This window comes from Procambarus clarkii, chromosome 17 (assembly GCF_040958095.1).
Source record: "Procambarus clarkii isolate CNS0578487 chromosome 17, FALCON_Pclarkii_2.0, whole genome shotgun sequence".
NCBI lineage: Eukaryota > Metazoa > Arthropoda > Malacostraca > Decapoda > Cambaridae > Procambarus > Procambarus clarkii.
This window is the reverse complement of record NC_091166.1, coordinates 49,577,561-49,599,014: the sequence shown is the minus strand read 5'-3', so window position 1 is coordinate 49,599,014 and position 21,454 is coordinate 49,577,561. Positions and strand designations below refer to the sequence as shown.

General features: G+C 46.1%; 2 protein-coding genes across 9 annotated transcripts in view; one reads left to right on the top strand and one right to left on the bottom strand.

Annotated features, from left to right (window-relative positions):
• LOC123772439 (protein abrupt) overlaps positions 1-21,454 on the bottom strand; it is a 169,494-nt gene that overhangs the window by 138,641 nt on the left and 9,399 nt on the right. For all 8 annotated transcript variants that reach the window (XM_069326004.1, XM_045765585.2, XM_069326005.1 and 5 more), the window contains exons 2-4: positions 11,469-11,856; positions 8,065-8,256; positions 2,142-2,385 (exon numbers count right to left, since the gene is read on the bottom strand). In XM_069326004.1, the coding sequence (XP_069182105.1) occupies positions 2,142-2,385; positions 8,065-8,256; positions 11,469-11,654 (622 nt within the window). In that variant the 5' untranslated portion in view covers positions 11,655-11,856. The remainder of the gene's footprint in view (positions 1-2,141; positions 2,386-8,064; positions 8,257-11,468; positions 11,857-21,454) is intronic.
• LOC138365708 (antifreeze protein Maxi-like) lies at positions 15,743-21,271 on the top strand. The gene is made up of 2 exons (XM_069326201.1): positions 15,743-16,837; positions 21,215-21,271. The coding sequence occupies exons 1-2, from the start codon at positions 15,743-15,745 to the stop codon at positions 21,269-21,271; spliced, it is 1,152 nt and encodes a 383-aa protein (XP_069182302.1).

Here is a 21,454-nt window from a genome sequence, read left to right as displayed (position 1 = left end):
AAAGCAAGCAAAACACTCAGCCACTGGGAATGCAATGCCAGACCTAAAAGACAACACTGCCTGGTTTACATGGCTGTGAAGGCTAATCTTAGTGTGCTGAAGGGAAGTCCCATGAATCACCAGTGTGCCCCGCCAGCTAAAGCCACACCTGACCCTGGTTAACGACAGAGAAGTCACGAGACCCCTCACTAATTCTGGGTGAAAGCCACCAGAAACGAGGAGAACCTCTAAGGAAGTGACTCCCAAACACTCCAAAGAAGACAACAACAATGCAGGGTCAGTGCTAGGGAGCATACAGGGAAGGTATTCCTGAGCACATGCAGCTCTATGCACTCTACAAGCCAGGCTTGTAGAGTGCATAGAGTAGTGCATAGAGTGCATAGTTGTAGAGTAAACTATGCCATAGTTTACAAGAAAAGCCACCAAGGGCAAACACCACACCATTGATCTGAACAGACAGAACATTAGAGCCAGCACAGAAGAGAGGTCACCTGGTATGCATTACATCAGCAATAGAACTGACAGTTCAGAACCCAGCAGACAGTAAGCTACTCCCCCTTTCTCCCCCAAACGAGTGGGGTAGGTGAGGCAAATGAACTCCCGCTAGTTCCAAGAGAATTTGATCATTTGTTTATACTGATGGGGGTGTTCTGTAGGCGGGTTTCAAGGCCTCAGTCTCTTCTCAATCAAGCAGTGATTTACTTTGACTAGCTGACATTCTGGTTGCCTTCCCCCAGTAAGGTGGCAAAATGTCATTGCTCCCTGCTCCTCTATAAGGGAAAACCTGGGTGGCCAGGTTCTGGCTCTGGTCCCAGTAGACCTACAGAACTCCATAGCTGATACAACCTAGTAGATGGTACTATTTCAGCTTCAAAAAGCCACAAGGGGTTATCCCCCAGAAAAGTAGAGCAATACAACAAGCAGATGATCACTGTAAAACAAAGTCCAAAGGATGGCCAGCATTTAACTGAGACCTGTTGTGATTGTTGGCAACCTAAAGAGCACACTAATAGTTAGTCAACATCAGCTCAGACTGACCTTGGAGAAATTAGATACATTTCTTCAAGAAGTGCCAGACCAACTGACTGTAGTGAATGTGTGGGGCTACAGGCCGGCCCTATTGAATCAAGCTCTCAGAAGTCAAACCTGGCCCTAGGTTGGGCTAGGAGAGTAGAACTCCCAGAACCCACTCCAGCCACAACCCAGGCTGTTGGGCGGGGTCTCCAGCTACCTGATGGGGACCATCAGTACTAACAGATTCAAGCTAGTTTTGAATGAACCAATTGTTTGGATTGAATCTTTTGTAAAGTGATTTGCCTGTTTTTCAATGCTCCATATTGTCTGAACCTTGCAGTTGTCTGTAAAGCTTCACCGACTTTACGGATGCTTTCCCAATGAGGGTGACGATAATTGTCCCCTGCTCTCTCTGCCTCTGTAAGAGGGGCAGGAAGGTGGGGGGGGGGGGCTGACTCTGGTCTGAAGTAGGTCAAACAGGACTCCTGAGACTAATATGACCCAATAGCAGAGAGCCATCTCAGCAAGGTAGCTTCAGGAAGCCACCAAGGGGCTCCTCTCAGAAATATATGATGAAACATACTAAAATTGTTCTCCCATGAAATATCCTTGTAAAATAGGGTCAAGTCTTATATGCTGGCAAATAAAGTAACACTATGAAAAGGGAATACAGTATTAAGAGAGTGTCTACAAGAAGGATCCTTTTTAGAAGGATTAGAAGAGTTTAGAAGGGAAGAGAAGCCATTGAAGCAATATATATTAATACAGATTTATATCTGAAGCCGAGTCTTGGGAAAGGTGTAACAAGGCATCAGGAGATAAGACTGAAGCCAGTTCAATTTAGATTTGAAGCCAAAGCCTTTTGATTTCTAGATCAGCTAAGCATTAAACCCAAAAATGTCTTCACTACAGGAAATACTAACTGAGGGCTGAGGGCTCCTCTCAGTGGCTTCCAGAGCTAGTCACTGGGTTAGCAAGGGGAGGCACAGAGAGGACCCACTAGAAAGAGGTAAATTTTTAAGTGTACACATTTTTTCCTTCAAAATCCCTACTAATTTAATATTGCACAATTAAATCTTCCTCACATTCTCACAGCAACATCAGCATAATTGGCCATATTTGTATACCTGAGGTGTGACTAGCAGTGTTAGAGTCAGCATGGCCAGCAGCAGGGGCACTTGTTCGTTTCCGTCTTTTGCTTGGAGGGGAGTCAGGTCTAGAGTGATAACTTCCACCACCCTCGGCCACTATTTCTTCATCCTTGGACCCTTGGCTCGGGGCATAACCAGCAGAGGGACTACTTCGTCCTGAAGTCACCCCTCCGATTGCAGAACCACTGCTATAACTATATGACACATCTGGTCTGTGTAACTGTTGAAAATGGGAGAAAATTCAACCAAAATGCTTCATATAGTATTTTACTTCTAAAATGAACTCAATGCAATAGTTTTTCCTTTAACTTTACTGAACTTTCAATTTGAATACAGTACATCATCACTTCCTCAGAATAACCTTCAGCAAAATTTCTTTCAAAATCTTTCTTATAATGCAACACTCAAAGCAAGCTTTAAATCTATTAAACCCAATAACAGACTCTGTGAACAATTGATTGGACAAACACAAAAATATAGGGGGTGCAATATTCAGAAATACAATAATGAATTCAACAGTCTTCGATGGTTCTTGCCTTTGGAAGACCAAGAAACATTATAATAAAGATTTTTCTTAATACTATGCAGCAAATGACCATACACATTATCCATTGGCATCCTTATTCTATATGTCTACGCTCAGCAATTTTATCTATTTATAGGTTTCCACTGTACTCTCACATGAACCCTTAACTACTGTACTGCGCATTAGTTTCATATGACAAGTCCTGTGTGTAAAATAAATTATTCCCACCCCAACAAAAATATTTCTTACTAATATTGTTAAAATACATTCTCTGATGACAGGAAAGTAGAAAAAAAACAGCATTAAAAGCAAGAAAATGCCATTTTCTGGGTGAGCCCCGGAGGCTCCCCAAGCTTACCGGGCCGATATGTATGTACAGTATGTATTAGACAGTGGAATCAGTCGATTGGAGTTTTTGCCTACCAGGGACCACAAGCCAGAACCTGGACCCCTCAGAAAGGCATGAGGAGCAATAGCCTATGGATACCTCCATGTATTTGGAAGCATTCCATGTCTGCCATCGACCGGGGTTTGGTACCCATAAAGGTAGGCGTAACAAAACAAACTCCACATGGTAAAATTCGTTATCAAAACCCTAACAGATAGGCAAAACTCCCAAACTAAAACAAGCAAATGTTACTAATGCCATCGTGCTGATTGTCCATGCAGCCCCCTTCCCCAACCCCTAACACTGGCCACTACAGCATTCAGTTCAGAGGTTGAGCATAAAAAACAACACGTAAAACTGCTGACCGGAGAGAGAAAGGGTGCCGAGGAGCCTCCGGGGCTCACCCAGAAAATGGCGTTTCATTACATTCAATGCTGGATTTCTGTGGGACGCCCCTTTGGCTCCCTGGAGCTACCTAAACAAAGAAAAGCGACAAGAGGGACTTACTCGGGAGGCAGCCACCACTTGCGTCTCAACTCGAAGTCAAGACAAATGGTTGCAACCCTGCGACCCAAAGCGACACATGCCCGACTATGGCCAGGAACGAAAGAGCAAAGCTCAACCCCCGCAAACACAACTAGGTGAATATTAGGTGAATACATCCTCCTCAAGCCTGTCCGAGGTCAGCTCGAGAAGGGAAAAAAACGCATGACTGAGTCCAGATGCCCACAGGAGAGTAAATCCTCAGCTTCCAAAGCAACCGAAAGTGAGGGAACCTGCACGTGAAGCTGCACAACACCAACATCTTGAGGAAGCACAGGGGTGAACAAACACGTGTTAAGATACTCAAACTCGCCCCCCCAGGTAAACCTGTACCACAGTGGAAGTCTCCTGCTAATCAAGCATGCGGGTCCGTCAAAACCCATGTGCCACACTCCCAATGAAAAAGGTCAGTCTGCTAACTAGGAAGACTCCGGTACCTCATAACGCTCAGGGGGGTAATCACCGAGGAGTAATCCGGGTCTCACAGGAGGTAAGCTACGAAGCCCTACCAAACCTTTTTAGGCGGGATTTGAGAAGCCAAAAACCTCCAGAAGGAAGGAACTGAAGAACCCCAGGGGAACCCAGAACTGAACCCAGGGAGGAGCCAAACCCAAATCATATTCATACAGGGAAGGAGGGGTATGAAAACCTTTCCCTTTGCAACAACAAGCCCCGCGATGAGGGTACCAACACCCAAGCAGGGTCAAACAGGGCCCAGGCCCCCAAGTCAACTTCTCCCCAGCTCCCGAGATCCTTCACACCAAGACCCGGGGCAGAGCCGTCCTCCACACCCTCTGCCCCTAAAGAAAAAGCAGGTGTCCAGGGGAAAGGCCAAGAAGAAAGGGGGGTCTGTTGGTAGGACCCGGAAGCCTCGGCAGGAGGAGTATGCTCGAATGTCTCCGTTGCCGATCCAGAAGGGGCAGTCCCCAAAGCCACCCAAGTCTCACTACCATCTAAACCCCACCCCGACTCCGAAACCCTTAGATGTTTGGGAGCTGGGGGAGAGGGAAGGGGGAGAGCAGGATTAACAATAACAACAGGGGAAGGACATGGAAGTGCAGACGAAACCAAAGTCGAAGCGACTAACGCCCCCAAGTCCGGGTCCCTATAACCCAAGCTGGGCAGTCTTGGGGCATCTGGGTGAGCAACCAACCTAGCGTGCTGCAACAACCAATATCAAGCATGCAACGCCGAAGTAGCCTGTACCCACATCAATATCAGAAGATTGGTTAATCTGGAGCACGAGCAAGGAGCAAGACTCTGGGTCAAAGATGTCATTGACCCAACAGGCAGCATAATGGAGGCAAAACTGGCTAGTGTCACCATGAGACAAGGGGACAGAGCAACCTTCAAACTCGCACTTGGCGAGTTGGAACCCAGAGGACACATCCATTGATCCAAAGAGCCCCAATGGGGCTTTCCAGGACCTCTTAGGCTGACTGCTAAGGGAAGGCCAGGCAAGGTATTGCTAACCGGTTGGGCCCAAACAACCAAGAGAACTGCTAAAAACCTGAACCACTGCGTCGTGTACAAGCACAGGGGCCTAGCAGAGGACCATTAATACAACAGAAGGATGGATAAACCAAGATGGCAGACCCCCACCAGGCAAAATAAACAAAGAAAAATAAAACCCCACAAAAGCACAACGTTCCCAGGAGGAACAGAACCAGCCACTGTGTATAATGGGAGACAAGCTGCATAATACCTTGCAACGATACTAATTCCTAAACAAGGCTAAACAGTGGCAACAAAAACCCTAGCTGGCCCCAAGGGCAGGCAATTGCTGCACAGCAAAACTCCCCTACAGAAGCAGTTCCCAAACGTCCTACGGAAAATACCCACAAGACGCAAGGGCAGTACTTACAGGGGGCTTAGGGAAAGTGGCTCTAAGTGCATGCAGCCATGGTACTGATGAATTACTCCTGGCCTACGCACGACACACAGTAGAATACACCACAAGACACAGAACTGCAAGAGCCACAGGCCAGAGTCGACGACCTCCACAGTCCACATCAGCCAAGGAACTGAATGCTGTAGCGGCTGGCACGGGGTGTGCACAGATGATTGGCACGACGGCGTTAGTGAATTTGCTTGTTTGCTTGTTTTAGTTTGGGAGTTTTGCCTATCTGTTAGGGTTTTAGTAGCAAATTTTACCAAGTGGGGTTTGTTTTGTTACGCCTACCTTTCTGGGGTGTCAGGCCCCGGTCAATGGCAGACGTGGAATGCTTCCAAGAACATGGGGTTTCCATAGGCCATTGCTCCTCGTGCCTCTCTGAGGGGGCCAGGTTCTGACTCGTGGTCTCCAATAGGCAAAAACTTCAATCAACTGATGCATGGTCTAATACATACATATCAGCCCAGTAAGTTTCTGGAAGCCGTATGGGCTCCCCAGAAAAAAATATTGTATGTGACATACTTTGGATATGATGGGGCAAGGAAGTTGAGCAATTTATAGGTGTTGAGTGAGTACTCGCCCAGCGACGGTAACCCCAGCAGCTTTGTGGCTGCAGGAGTTGCTGCCAATATAATTTTGCTTAATTATTTCAGTGTCTCTGAATGGTTTTTTGTCTTTTTTTCCTGTAATATTATTCCATAATGTGTAATTTGAAAAAATTTATGTAAACAAATGTGTGGGACATTGATATGCTCAAAAATATGGTGTGCATGTCTTAGTCACATATCATATTTTTAAAACTATAATACTCAAGTATTTTTGCTCTTATTACACTATATACACACACACACGATATATATAATTCCTTTTTTATGCACCATTAAGAACCATTAAGCATTTATAGTGAAAGTAATACCCTTATAACCAGTTATTAGTATTCAACTTGGTCCCGCATTTATACATGAAGTTGTAACAGCACGCATTGAATTTATCATATTTTCTTCATATTGCAAATGCTTTTACCATGGTTTTTCCAAGTGTAATGATGCATTGGGCTGTCAATAATAATATTTGCATCATAGAATGTGTAGAATTTTGGAACTTACAGATATTACTGAGTGATACAAATACTGGATATCTATGAGTACCAATATTTTATTCTTTGAACAATAAAACATACAGTTTTGCCATTATTTCACTATACACACACATCATATATCTATCAACATTTCTATAAACCATAATGAACCAATAAACAGTTTTGAAGGGTGCGGTTATGAAATCTAAACAGAGCATGGAGCCACACGATAAGTACAGTGGCAGCAAACGTCACCAAAGCTAGAAAATGCTTTCAATATACACTCATTGCCAAGACTAGCTGCAGAACTGCTATTATTATCGCATTTTTGTCACTACATCTTGAATATGAATTCATTTCCACAAGATTATATCGTAAAGGAACATGAGGTCGTTTCATGATTCATAGATACCCCAAACTTCAGCTGTGTGCTGTGAATGTCTGCCTCCCACTGTGAACATCATAACTAGCATTGTGTTCATCGATATTTGAGAATTTTTCATGGTGAAAATCAGTCAAGGATCATCTATGACACCTCATCACAAAATAATTGCAGTTGCTTATATTAACATTCATTATTAGTGGTGCTGTGGCCCACTCTGCACAGCTGTGCTGTGAGATCCAGCTGTGTGTGCCAGCCTTGGTCGCTCTGGCAGTACTGAGGCTCTCACAGCCAGGAGGGATGTGGACAATTTTTTTCCATAATGGCATCTGTTTACTGGCGTCCTGAGGAACAGGATGAGAGCCCCTATTTACTGGCAGGAGTTATGAATCCTACGATATACTAACAAACGTGACATGCTGGTGTGCACACTCGCTTTCCCCATGATATCACGGTGTGCGCAGTACAGTGGTTTATCCATTAATCTTACTACTGTATATATCTTTCAACAGCACCAACCATGTACAGGGTGCCTCTTGTCCCCATAGATGGTTATTGCTTTTGTTTGTACAGTATTCATACTAGAGCACCACCTGGTTATTCTCACACTACAGCACCACCTGGCTGCTCCCACACTACAGCACCACCTGGTTATTCTCACACTACAGCACCACCTGGCTGCTCCCACACTACAGCACCACCTGGCTACTCCCACACTACAACACCGCCTGGCTACTCCCACACTACAGCACCGCCTGGCTACTCCCACACTACAGCACCGCCTGGCTACTCCCACACTACAGCACCACCTGGCTACTCCCACACTACAGCACCACCTGGCTACTCCCACACTAATCTTACATATATACAGTAACAAGATCTCACAGAATACAGTTTGAAATCAAATAGAGATTCACACGACAAGATGGAATGCTGCTAAGCCTGGATGCTGTATGAAGGTCATTTGAATTAGAGCAAGAGACATCAGTAGGAATGATGTAGCTTTAAGCTTCGTGAATGAAACTATAATAAATGATCTAAACGATAACTGAACTGTTAATTTATTTGCAATTTGTCAGAGAACTCACCCCAGTCTGATCCATATCATCAGAGGAACCAGCGAGTCCACGGATCTTCAGGTTCTCTGCAGTCTTAAGAAAGGCTGCTAGTTGATCTTGCGCTATGCTCACTTCGCCATTGTACATAAATTCTAATAGTCTCTCCAGTTCTACATGACCCACATCTTTTAGAATAACAATGGGGTGCTGGCACGGGTTGGCCTATGGAGAAAATTAAATTTCACTCAATAATTATAAATGTACAGTACAACCATTTATGAATAATTTTTTTATTTGATTTGTGAGATGATTTGATAAGCAAATCTAAAGTGCAAATATATCTTCAAAACACTAAAATAATAATTTCAAGAATAAAAAGTGATTTTATTTTTAATAAATAAAATAATATTTTTGGATAGTTTTTACTACTGTATTAATTTATATTTTTCTAATAAGACAATTATAATAAAACCAGTGTTGAATGTAATGAAACGTCATTTTCGAGGTGAGCCCCAGAGGCTCTCTGGAGCTATTGGACTCATACACGCTATATTAGTCTGGGGCATCAGTCAATTTGAATTCAGCTTACCGGGGACCACAAGCCAGAACCTGGCCCCCCCCTCAGAGAGGCAAATGGAGCAATGGCCTATGGAAAACCCCTGTGTATTTGGAGGCATTCATGTCTGCCATCGACTGGGGTTAGCACCCAGAAAGGTAGGCATAACAAAACAGACCCCACATGGTAAGAAAATTGCAACCAAAGACCAAACAGAGGCAGAACTCTCCTAAATCTAAAGGAACATGCAAACGTCATACACCCTTCGCCAACCAGGAAGGGTCAGCCCCCAAAGCCACCTAAATCTCCCTACCATCTAAACCCTGCCCCGACTCCGAAACCCTCAGACGTTTGGGAGCCCTCCCCTCCCCCTAGGAGAGGGGAGGTGGGAGCCCCGGACCCCGCCCCTCTATGCCGGCTACTCACACTTCCAGTTCGGAGGCTGAGTATGAAAACAAAACAAAAACCGCTGACCAAAGAAAGGTGAGAATACCAGGGAGCCTCCGGGGCTCACCCAGAAAATGGCGTTTCATTACACTCGATGCTGGTTTTCGGTGGGAGAGCCCCTTCAGCTCCCTGGAGCTAGACATGTAAAAGAGGGACATACCCAAGAGGCGGCCACCACCCGCTCATCAACTCAAAGTGAGACAACTGGCTGCAACCTGCGACCTAAAGCCACACAAAAACGACCAGGACCAGGAACATTTACCAAATAATGGGTGGCCAGGACCCTGTTCAACTTCCAAAACCCTGTGCTCGAATTTCAGCCCAAGACATGTTGACGAATACAGCAGCCAAAGCAGTAAACTTACGAACATAATGGGCACGAGGATAGACCGCACGCTGACTAGACTTAATAACCCTGTAGACGACCTGGGAGACCCGAGCCCTGGAACAGGGAACGAGGGAAACCAGATCAACCCAAAGCGTGTCCCCGACCACAGTAGCTGAGGCAAAGAGCCGCAACCGAACACAACATATGATGCACCCCCAGCTTGACCAACCAAGCATCAATTACCCAAGGCACCCTCCGGACAGCTACTGTCTCATTCTTCGCCAGAAAAGGAGATAGCTGCAACCAAATAAACCGACCATCAGGACCGAAAGAGCAGAAACCCCTGCACTGAAGGAGAGCATTAAGCTTACAAACCCGATCCCCAGGGGTCAATGCCAACAGAAATAGCACCATGGAAAAACAATCCTGAACTGAAGGGGCCACCACAAACCAAAGAGGAGAGAAAAGAAAGCATCCAGTCCAAGGACCAGGACAGCTCAGGGGGCGCATTAGCAGGCCGGAGGTGAAACAGAACAGGAGGAGGAGAGGAAGGATCAAACCCCCCAGAAAAGAAGAGACCAAGGTGAAAAATCATACCCAAAGCTGTAAACTTCCAAACATCATGTGCCCAAGGTTAGACAGCAGACTGGCTAGAATTTAAGATCTCGTAAATGACTCAATACAAATGAGACACCTTTACCCCCCAGAAACCAACTAAGAAACAGAAAACCAAAGATGCCATCAGAAGACAATCGACTCGCTCCTTACCAAAAGACAGACATTGAATATAATGAAACGTCAATTTCTGAGTAAGCCCTGGTGGCTCTTTGAAGCTACTATACTGATACAGTGCCAGACTACAAGGTACCATCATCATGGAGTTCTTATTGACCTACCGGGGAACGTGAGCCAGAACCCTGCCCCTTCAAAGAGGCACAGGGATCGGAGACAATTATGTATTTATTTATGGCACCACCAGAGAAAGCACCCAGAAAATCTGTGAGACAAAACAAACCACTGAAAAAATCTGTGAAAAAAATCCACCCAGAAAATCTGTGAGACAAAACAAACCACTACTGGCTTTAAACGAGACCACAGCCTCGAGACCCAGCAAAAGAATTCCAGTTAATGTAAATAAATTATCAAAATCTCTTGAAACTAGTGCAAGCTCATTTGCCCCACCTCCTCTATTTGTTTAAAGGGAGGGGAGGAGACAGCTCCTGGTCAGACAGCTCTCCACCCTCAGTTCTATGATAGATGTAACCCCCCCCCCCCAACGACCTGGAAGGAGGGAGGGGTGTTAGGGAGCCACTGAGGTTCATCCAGAAATTAGTGTTTCATTACACCAATTTTCTGGTTTTCTGAGGGGAAGCCCCTTGTTGCTTCCTGACATTAACTACCCACAGAGAAGGATAACAAATGGGCACACACCATGGATGAGGGAGCACTGCAGGAACTAAAATGAAGAAGAGACTCCCAGCAGAGAAATACACCCCAATGCCACACAAGGGTGCTGGGGCATGGGCACACTGACAAGATACTGGGCCGCCAGAACCCTGCTTGACCTCCAAAACCCCTGCGCCTGAATACAGGCCCAGGGCATATTTACAAACACAGCCGAGAGAATGGCATATTTCCAACCAATTGGGTACGAGGGTAGACTACAGGCTGGCTAGACTTAATAACACTGCAAATAATCTAAGAAAGATGAGGCTTGAAACAGGGGGACCAATGTCAGAGCATCAACCCACAAAGCATTCCACATTTTTGGGAGTGTAGAACGGAATTCAATTTACATTATTTCTTATGGGAAAATTCGCTTCAGTTTACGAATTTAACCCGAATTTACGGGTTATGAACTGTCTCTGGGAACGGATTAAATTCGTAAGCTGAGGTACCACTGTATATACAATGCATATTAATTGAAAATAAATAATAAAATGGCTTTCACTGTGGCTTGTTTCAAATATACGGCAAGACATAGCGAAAGAGTTAAAAATATTACATTATCAAAAATGACAATACAAGTTCATGTTGACACTAGAAGAAAAAAGAAAAGTTTCCTTAAAATATGAATGAATACTAAAACAGTTCAATACATACCCTGAGTAGGGCCCGGAAATATGGAGAGCACGCGGAAAGCACCATTTTGTGGGCTGAGTAGGAGTGACCATCACAGGCAACAGTAACATCAACAAAATCCTCCTCATCCCGTAACGACTGGAACGCCGTAACAATCTTGACTGTATAGTCATTCCAACGAAGTGAGTAGTGCTGTTCTGACCCCATGGTGTCCTAGATGTAGGTGGCCGTGGCGTGGTGTTGTAGCTGCTTCTAAGTGGGCCACCACCACCTTCATCTACCTCCCCTCCTCCTCCCCCTCCCCACCACCTCCCCCTGCTGTTGCTGCTCCACCTACTGCCACCTGCTGCTGCCTGGCCGCCCGTCCTGCTGCTGGGACGCTGCCTACTTGGCACCACCACCCACACACCTATGGAACAGGCACACAAAAGTAAAACTCTGAACATATTTATAAAGTAGAAGTAGCAATGAAAATTCCATTATAGTGCACAATTTAGTCTACAATGATGCTTGCAACAAAATGTATTAATAAAAATACACATATGACTTGATAATGGTCCAGGATGGACCGAAACGTTGTCACTTCTTCATCTTCTGGTGTGTGGTTTGGTCATCGTAAAAATTACACACAGGTAATCCCTGACAAAAAATTCTTACAATTCATAATCCTTTTATATAATACAGCATTTCATATCAATTTTGTTACAGTAGGAATTCTCATTTTCACCAGAGACCTGTAAAATAATGCCCTTATTTTCCAGGTACTGTACTTTATATTAGTCTTAGGTAGCTTAAAGATAATTTCATTCAACCTTTACATAACACACCTTACATCACAGAAAGCTGTAACTTTACTAATTCATGATCAAAGAACCAAATAGTATGTGTGTCCTGCATATACTATACTCTACACTATACTCCCATCAGTCGACCCAGCCTTCACAATGGGGACCCAAGGCCCAACCAGCACCCTCGCCGCCCCTTGCATCATGTGCCGACATTATCCCTGGTCTTATACGACTAGCGGAGAGGCTTGCCGGACCAGAAAACCACCGATTTGTCAGGGAACTGAATGTGCTGTACTTAGCCAATAACCCCATCACACCCCCTGATGCAAGTCTCACTATGTTCCTACCACATAGGGAACTTCTACAAGGTTGATCTCAACTCATACTTCAGCTCCACTAAAGACCCAGGCTGCACAAACAGCAGCATCCTCCAATCCTACTACTACAATCCTACAACCCCAAATGCTACCACCATCACTGTCTCAGCAGAGGCGCTCGCAGACGTGCTCTCTCCGACCACCAACAACACTCACCAACATGACCGAACCAGTTTCTACCACAATTCATCGACTCCAAAGCCAACCTCAGGCTGTGAGACCAAAACCAACAACGGACTATGCCACGGACTCCTCAGACCAGGAACTCTCAGTAATGGCTCCATTGCCGTGACACTTCCCCTACTCCATATAAAATCTCCTCATGGAGGCCACATCGCCGAACTTCAATGACAGCATAGTCATGTCAACTCGCAGCAAGACTCAGACTAAGAAAAAACGGAAGACCTAGAGGCATTCACAAATTCACCAGCTCTATAGTTGGTAGAACTTGCCCTCCCGAGACTCCCCCCCCCCCAAAAAAAAACATCAGTCCATTTACAGATAGATCTCTAGTATCAGTTATTGGTAATGGCTCTGAAAATCCTCCACTTATGGGCTAATCATGCCCATGACACCTTTTGGGTAGCTTCATATTTATCAATCAATCAATCAATGGATGATGTTGATGAAAGGTGGGTGGTGTTGATGAAGGGTGGATGGTGTTGATGAAGGGTGGATGGTTTTGATGCAGGGCAGATGGTGTTGATGCCATACGGTGAATGGTGTTGATGCCATAAGGTGGATGTATTGTTGTAGTATTGTGAATGGTGTTGATGCCATATGGTGAATGATGTTGATGTTATTTGTTAGATGTATTGATTCAGTATGGTGCATGGTATTGATGCCACATGGTGAATGGTGTCGATTCTGTATGGTGGATGTACTGATGCAGTATGGTAAATAATGTTGATGCAGTATCGTAAATGTGTTGATGCCGTATCATGATGTACTGCTGCTGTATGGTGGATGTATTGATGCCATATGGTGGATGTATTAATGCCATATGGTGGATGTATTGATGCCATATGGTGGATGTATTAATGTCATATGGTGGATGTAGTGATGCCGTATGATGGATGTAGTGATGCCGTATGGTGGATGTACTGATGCCGTATGGTGGATGTACTGATGCCGTATGGTGGATGTACTGATGCCGTATGGTGGATGTACTGATGCCGTATGGTGGATGTACTGATGCCGTATGGTGGGTGTACTGATGCCGTATGGTGGATGTACTGATGCCGTATGGTGGATGTACTGATGCCGTATGGTGGATGTACTGATGCCGTATGGTGGATGTACTGATGCCGTATGGTGGGTGTACTGATGCCGTATGGTGGATGTACTGATGCCATATGGTGGATGTACTGATGCCGTATGGTGGGTGTACTGATGCCGTATGGTGGATGTACTGATGCCGTATGGTGGATGTACTGATGCCGTATGGTGGGTGTACTGATGCCGTATGGTGGGTGTACTGATGCCGTATGGTGGATGTACTGATGCCGTATGGTGGATGTACTGATGCCGTATGGTGGATGTACTGATGCCGTATGGTGGGTGTACTGATGCCTTATGGTGGATGTACTGATGCCTTATGGTGGATGTACTGATGCCATATGGTGGATGTACTGATGCCATATGGTGGATGTACTGATGCCATATGGTGGATGTACTGATGCCGTATGGTGGATGTACTGATGCTGTATGGTGGATGTACTGATGCCGTATGGTGGGTGTACTGATGCCGTATGGTGGATGTACTGATGCCGTATGGTGGATGTACTGATGCCGTATGGTGGATGTACTGATGCCGTATGGTGGATGTACTGATGCCTTATGGTGGATGTACTGATGCCTTATGGTGGATGTACTGATGCCATATGGTGGATATATTGATGCCACACAGTGGATGTATTGATGCAGTATGATGGATGTTATTGATGCAGGGTGGTGTAAGCCTGACGATCATGTTGAAAGATGGTGTATGGTGCCCAATTTGCTAACTGTAGGTAGTAACTTAAGTGATTGTTACCTATCTACCGCTGCCCACTGGATGGGGGGCGGTGTGTAGGACAAACATCAGTTGTGACACTAGCTCTCCACATGTCAGTTGCTTAATTTGGAAACTGTACTTGTGGTCGATCTCGAACCCAATGATGATGTGACGACTTATACTGAATTTTGTAACTAGCTCATCAAGATTGTAACTTGCTTAGCTAAATGAATTGTGGGGTTCAGTCCCTGAGCCCATTATATGCCTCTGTAACCCTTTCTACTACCGCCCACAAGATGGGTATGGGGTGCATAATAAATGAACTAAACTAAGTGATCCATACATTACGAACAAGACATCACCTATGAGAACACTGCAGTGAAAAATTGGCAAACTTTACTGTAGTTTACCCAGCCACTTGGACTGGACGATAGAGCGACAGTCTCGCTTCATGCAGGTCGGCGTTCAATCCCCGACCGTCCAAGTATTTGGACACCATTCCTTCCCACCGTCCTATCCTAAAGCCTTATCCTGAACCCCTTCCAAGTGCTATAAAGTCGTAATGGCTTGGGGCTATCTCTGATAATTAACAAATTCACTGTAGTTACAGTGTAACACAGCAATGTTCCGATGGTTGGAGATACCCAGCGTAGACAAGCTATGGCGTAATGTATTGTAAATTAGGCGACAAGGCGGCCTTAACCTTAAGTATAAACGTGCGTTAATAACACTGATAAGACCAACACGACCACTAGTATTTTGTCATTGGAGTTGTGTGGACCTCTGCGGACTTGTGTGTTAGCACGTGTGCGGACGTATTCGGACGTGTGGACATGTGTGGACGTGTGTGGACGTGCGCAGCTGTCCTAAACGTGCCTCAAACACCTTGATACCGGCCGCTACTGTGGTGTAGGGATAAGGTGGTTACTGTGACAGCTGGGAAAAATAATGCTGCTGCCGATGATATGGCTGTTAATGCTGCTAAAATGGCTGTTTTTGGTGCTGATATGACTATTGCTGCTGCTGACATGGCTGTTACTGCTACTGACATGACTGTTACTGCTACTGACATGGCTGTTACTGCTGCTGACATGGCTGTTACTGCTGCTGACATGGCTGTTACCTGCTGCTGACATGGCTGTTACTGCTGCTGACATGGCTGTTACTGCTGCTGACATGGCTGTTACTGCTGCTGACATGGTTGTTACTGCTGTTGACATGGCTGTTACTGCTGCTGACACAGCTGTTACTGCTACTGACATGATTGTTATTGCTGTTGACATGATTGTTATTGCTGTTGACATGGCTGTTACTGCTGCTGACATGGCTGTTACTGCTGCTGACATGGCTGTTACGGCTGCTGACATGGCTGTTACGGCTGCTGACATGGCTGTTACGGCTGCTGACATGGCTGTTACTGCTGCTGACATGGCTGTTACTGCTGCTGACATGGCTGTTACTGCTGCTGACATGGCTGTTACTGCTGCTGACATGGCTGTTACTGCTGCTGACATGGTTGTTACTGCTGTTGACATGGCTGTTACTGCTGCTGACACGGCTGTTACTGCTACTGACATGATTGTTATTGCTGGTGACATGATTGTTATTGCTGTTGACATGGCTGTTACTGCTGCTGACATGGCTGTTACTGCTGCTGACATGGCTGTTACGGCTGCTGACATGGCTGTTACGGCTGCTGACATGGCTGTTACGGCTGCTGACATGGCTGTTACTGCTGCTGACATGGCTGTTACTGCTGACATGGCTGTTACTGCTGCTGACATGGCTGTTACTGCTGCTGACATGGCTGTTACTGCTGCTGACATGGCTGTTACTGCTGCTGACATGGCTGTTACTGCTGCTGACATGGCTGTTACTGCTGCTGACATGGCTGTTACTGCTGCTGACATGGCTGTTACTGCTACTGACATGGTTGTTATTGCTGTTGACATGGCTGTTACTGCTGCTGACATGGCTGCTACTGCTGCTGACATGGCTGTTACTGCTGCTGACATGGCTGTTACGGCTGCCGACATGGCTGTTACTGCTGCTGACACGACTGCTACTGCTGCTGACATGGCTGTTACTGCTGCTGACACGGCTGTTTTTGCTGCTGACTCGGCTGTTACTGCTGCTGACACGGCTGTTTTTGCTGCTGACACGGCTGTTACTGCTGCTGACACGGCTGTTACTGCTGCTGACACGGCTGTTACTGCTGCTGACATGGCTGTTACTGCTGCTGACACGGCTGTTACTACTGCTGACACGGCTGTTACTGCTGCTGACACGGCTGTTACTGCTGCTGACACGGCTGTTACTGCTGCTGACACGGCTGTTTTTGCTGCTGACACGGCTGTTACTGCTGCTGACACGGCTGTTACTGCTGCTGACATGGCTGTTACTGCTGCTGACATGGCTGTTACTGCTGCTGACATGGCTGTTACTGCTGCTGACATGGCTGTTACTGCTGCTGACATGACTGTTGCACCTGCTGATAATGCGGCTGCAGCTGCCTGCTGTCGCCCCCACCCTCCTCCCCCATCTACGGAAAATACGTCAGATCACCCCTCCAGGTTCCACGTAAACATACAAGCAAGAACAACGATCTGCTGTTGCTGTTGCTGCTACTGCTGCTGCTGCATTTGAGGGCATTTACTTACCAGCCCCTCATTTAACCCTAGCGCCCTGGGTTACCTAGCAACGCTGAGCTGTTCTTGAAACATGTTTAGATAAATATAAAATCAAAGGGGAGTTGAGAAAGAGGGGGTGGGGGAGGGAGGGAGGGGAGGGAGGGGGAGGGGTAGAGAGAGAGGAGGGAGGGAGGGAGAGAGAGAGGGAGGGAGGGAGGGGGAGGGGGGGGAGGGAGGGGAGAGAGGAGAGAGAGAGAGAGAGAGAGAGAGAGAGAGAGAGAGAGAGAGAGAGAGAGAGAGAGAGAGAGAGAGAGAGAGAGAGGGGGGGGGAGGGAAGACTGACTAAAGGTGAGAGAAGATGGAAAGTTGTGAGAGGGAGATTGCTCTCCTGGTGTTTCCCGACTCCTAGCCACGTACCCCCTCTCTCTCTCTCTCTCTCTCTCTCTCTCTCTCTCTCTCTCTCTCTCTCTCTCTCTCTCTCTCTCTCTCTCTCTCCCTCTCTCTCTCTCTCCTAATGACCACTTGCCATTGCTTGAGAACCTCATTGATGATGTTCCGAATGCAGCTGCAAGCTAGGAGCTGTTACCCTGCATCAACTCATCTGTAAGCTTGACCCTAGAAACCCATATGTTTGACGAACCTATTATTAGTTTGTTAGTGGATACAAATGAGTTTGTAGGGTAAAGCCTCAGAAGAGCTCATGTAGAGTGACACAGCTACTAGCTTGCAGTTGCATTAGCAACACAAATTCTATTCCTAATGACCCATAGTCTTAGTCTCAGAGAGAGAGAGAGAGAGAGAGAGAGAGAGAGAGAGGGATTGAAGGTGGCAGGGAGTCAGGAAACACGGAGGGAGAGCAAAGTGAGAGAAAAGAGAGACCTCTAGCGATCCAGTGCGGGGGAAGAGAGCTGGAGTACATGTGCGCACACTCTCACTGGTGGGACACCTCTCTCTCTCTCTCTCTCTCTCTCTCTCTCTCTCTCTCTCTCTCTCTCTCTCTCTCTCTCTCTCTCTCTCTCTCCCTCCCCACTACATGTACACGGTCACCCCTCTCACCCTCTGCTCTCACTCGATCCTCCACTTCCTTACCAAGTGAACACTGCCGCTCTGGACCTTGAACAAGTCTGCGAGCATTGAACGAAACGCTACGCGTACTAGTGGCTGTACAAGAATGTAGCAACTCTTGTATATATCTTAAAAAAAAAAAAAAAAAAAACCTTTACCCACCACCGACGCTACTCTCACACACCATGTGGCTACTTCTCCCCCCCCCCTCACACTACCACTCATCTCCCCCCTCACACTACCACTCATCTCCCCCTCACACTACCACTCATCTCCCCCCTCACACTACCACTCATCTCCCCCCTCACACTACCACTCATCTCCCCCCTCACACTACCACTCATCTTCCCCCCTCACACTACCACTCATCTCCCCCCCCTCACACTACCACTCATCTCCCCCCCTCACACTACCACTCACCTCCCCCCTCACACTACCACTCATCTCCCCCCCTCACACTACCACTCATCTCCCCCCTCACACTACCACTCATCTCCCCCCTCACACTACCACTCACCTCCCCTGTGTGAGTGGTAGTGTGTAAAGTCACTATATGGTCCCAGTGTTGTATGGGATGTATAAGGTCACATATGGCCCTCATTGTTGTATGGGATGTATAAGGTCACATATGGTCCCCATTGTTGTATGGGATGTATAAGGTCACATATGGCCCTCATTGTTGTATGGGATGTATAAGGTCACATATGGCCCTCATTGTTGTATGGGATGTATAAGGTCACATATGACCCTCATTGTTGTGTGGGATGTATAAGGTCACATATGGCCCTCATTGTTGTATGGGATGTATAAGGTCACATATGGCCCTCATTGTTGTATGGGATGTATAAGGTCACATATGACCCTCATTGTTGTGTGGGATGTATAAGGTCACATATGACCCTCATTGTTGTATGGGATGTATAAGGGCACTATATGGCGATGGCAGGTGTAATTCCAGGTGTTGGGCGGTTTCTTGAGCGCAGGCGGGAGAGATGCATAATAATTTACATGTTGAAAATAGAAGAGGGGCTGGTCCCCTAACCTGCACACAGATATAACATCACATGAGACCAGAAGGCATGGCAGGATGTGCAGAATACCCCCGTTGAAGAGCAGAGGTGCAACAGGTACTCTGAGAGAGAACTATCAACATCAGAGGCCCGAGACTGTTCAACACGCTTCCACTACACATAAGGGGCATAACTGGCCGACCCCTCACAGTGTTTAAGAGAGAACTGGATAAGCACCTCCAAAGGATACCTGATCAACCAGACTGTGATTCGTACGTCAGGCTGCGAGCAGCCGCGTCCAACAGCGTGGTTGACCAGTCCAGCAACCAGGAGGCCTGGTCAGAGACCGGGCCGCGGTCGCATGTGAGGCACCACCACCACCACCCTATACGTCACCACCACATGTGAGGCACCATCACTTACCTCGTATCACTACCAAAAATACCTCATCAAGTTATGTCACGACGAAATGATCAGTCGTGTTGTAATGACTGGCATTTTGATTTACAAATTATTTTTTTTTCCATTTGATTTCTGTGGAAGTTTCCTCTGAAATGTAAATTAATATCACGAGTAGAGACTAAACGTGGAACGGACCAGAACGTTTTCAGTACACACTACTGTGACCCACAGTACACACTACCACACTGATTTATACCTATCATAAATCATACCTATCCTGTGTGTGGTAGTGGAGAACGTCACAGAGTCCCTTTATGGGTCCAGGGACTGAACCCCAAGATTCATTTAGCTAGGCAAGTTATTCTTTACAAGCTAGGCACACACATGCTAACCAATTATAAACAATGCCTTCGAGAACGATCACAAGTACAGTCTCCAAGCTAAGCAGCCCTAACATATGCGGCCAGCTAGTTTTATAACTTTGTTTTGTTTTCGTTATCATGCACAACCCTCCCTCCCCCTCCTCCATACAGTAGGCAGCGAAAAACTGTAAATCCCCCACATTTATTAGCAGTGGAAGGACTTGTATATACTTGTAAAACTGGAGAGCCGAACGGCCGGCTCCTGTAATGTTGACTCAGGATCTGACTCTTGGGTTACACGAGGTATCGCGACAGGCAGGCCAGATACTCGGGCCAGATTCACGAAGCAGTTACGAAAGTACTTACGAACGTATACATCTTTCCTAAATCTTTTGACGGCTTTGGTTACCTTTATTAAACAGCTTACAAGCATGAAAACGTCCCAATCAACTGTTGTTATTGTTATAAACAGCCTCCTGGTGCTTCGGATCTCATTAACTGAGCTCATTAAATTGTGAACAAAGCCGCCAAAGATTGAGAAAAGATATACAGGTTCGTAAGTACTTGCGTAACTGCGTCATGAATCTGGCCCCTGGCAGGCCCGTATAAGGCCTGCTTACCCCCCCCCCCCTACACAGAGAAGTGATCTAGGCTTCGTTATAGAGATGTGATGTCTCTGACACAAGAGTCTACGTGTGTGTGTGTGAGAATACTTTAATAGTCTCGTAATGATGTTAGCACTTCTATTGTCTGCAAAATCATCTCATCAAGTAATCTGTCGAAACATGCAATGTGGCTACTTCATGTTTTGTTTGGACTTATTTGGAGCTATTCAATTTACAGCCCGTCCTCCAAACAAAGACCCAAAAGTGATTCCATGCACCCGCCAAATCTCCTGTTTATGAATGAAAAACAGTTTACACACGACTCACAACTGACTTCGTTCGAACACTTCCGGAACAAGTGCTTCATTGACGAATTTTGTTCGAACCACAACGCTGTAAATGCTTCACCCACGTACTACAAATACAAATAATCACCAACAGAACCTAAACACCTAACCTAACCTATGCCTATATATGCACAACATACTAATATATTATAATATTAATTTATATTTGAGAAAATCCCGTTTAGGATGAACATCATGTAAAAATTTATGAATGCATCTGTGGGGTCGACCGCTGGATGTAATGGACTCGAGTCGAGGACGGGTTGTCAATTTATCTTCTTGTCTACTTCATCAAGTTGTTGTACGAGTGCTGACGGCAGTCAATGACATAGCATTAGCATCAGGCCCCTCTAGACACCAGCTTCCTTCTGTCAAGTGCTGTGTCTAAAGATTGCCCTTCAAAATAATTGGGTTTTGTTCATTGT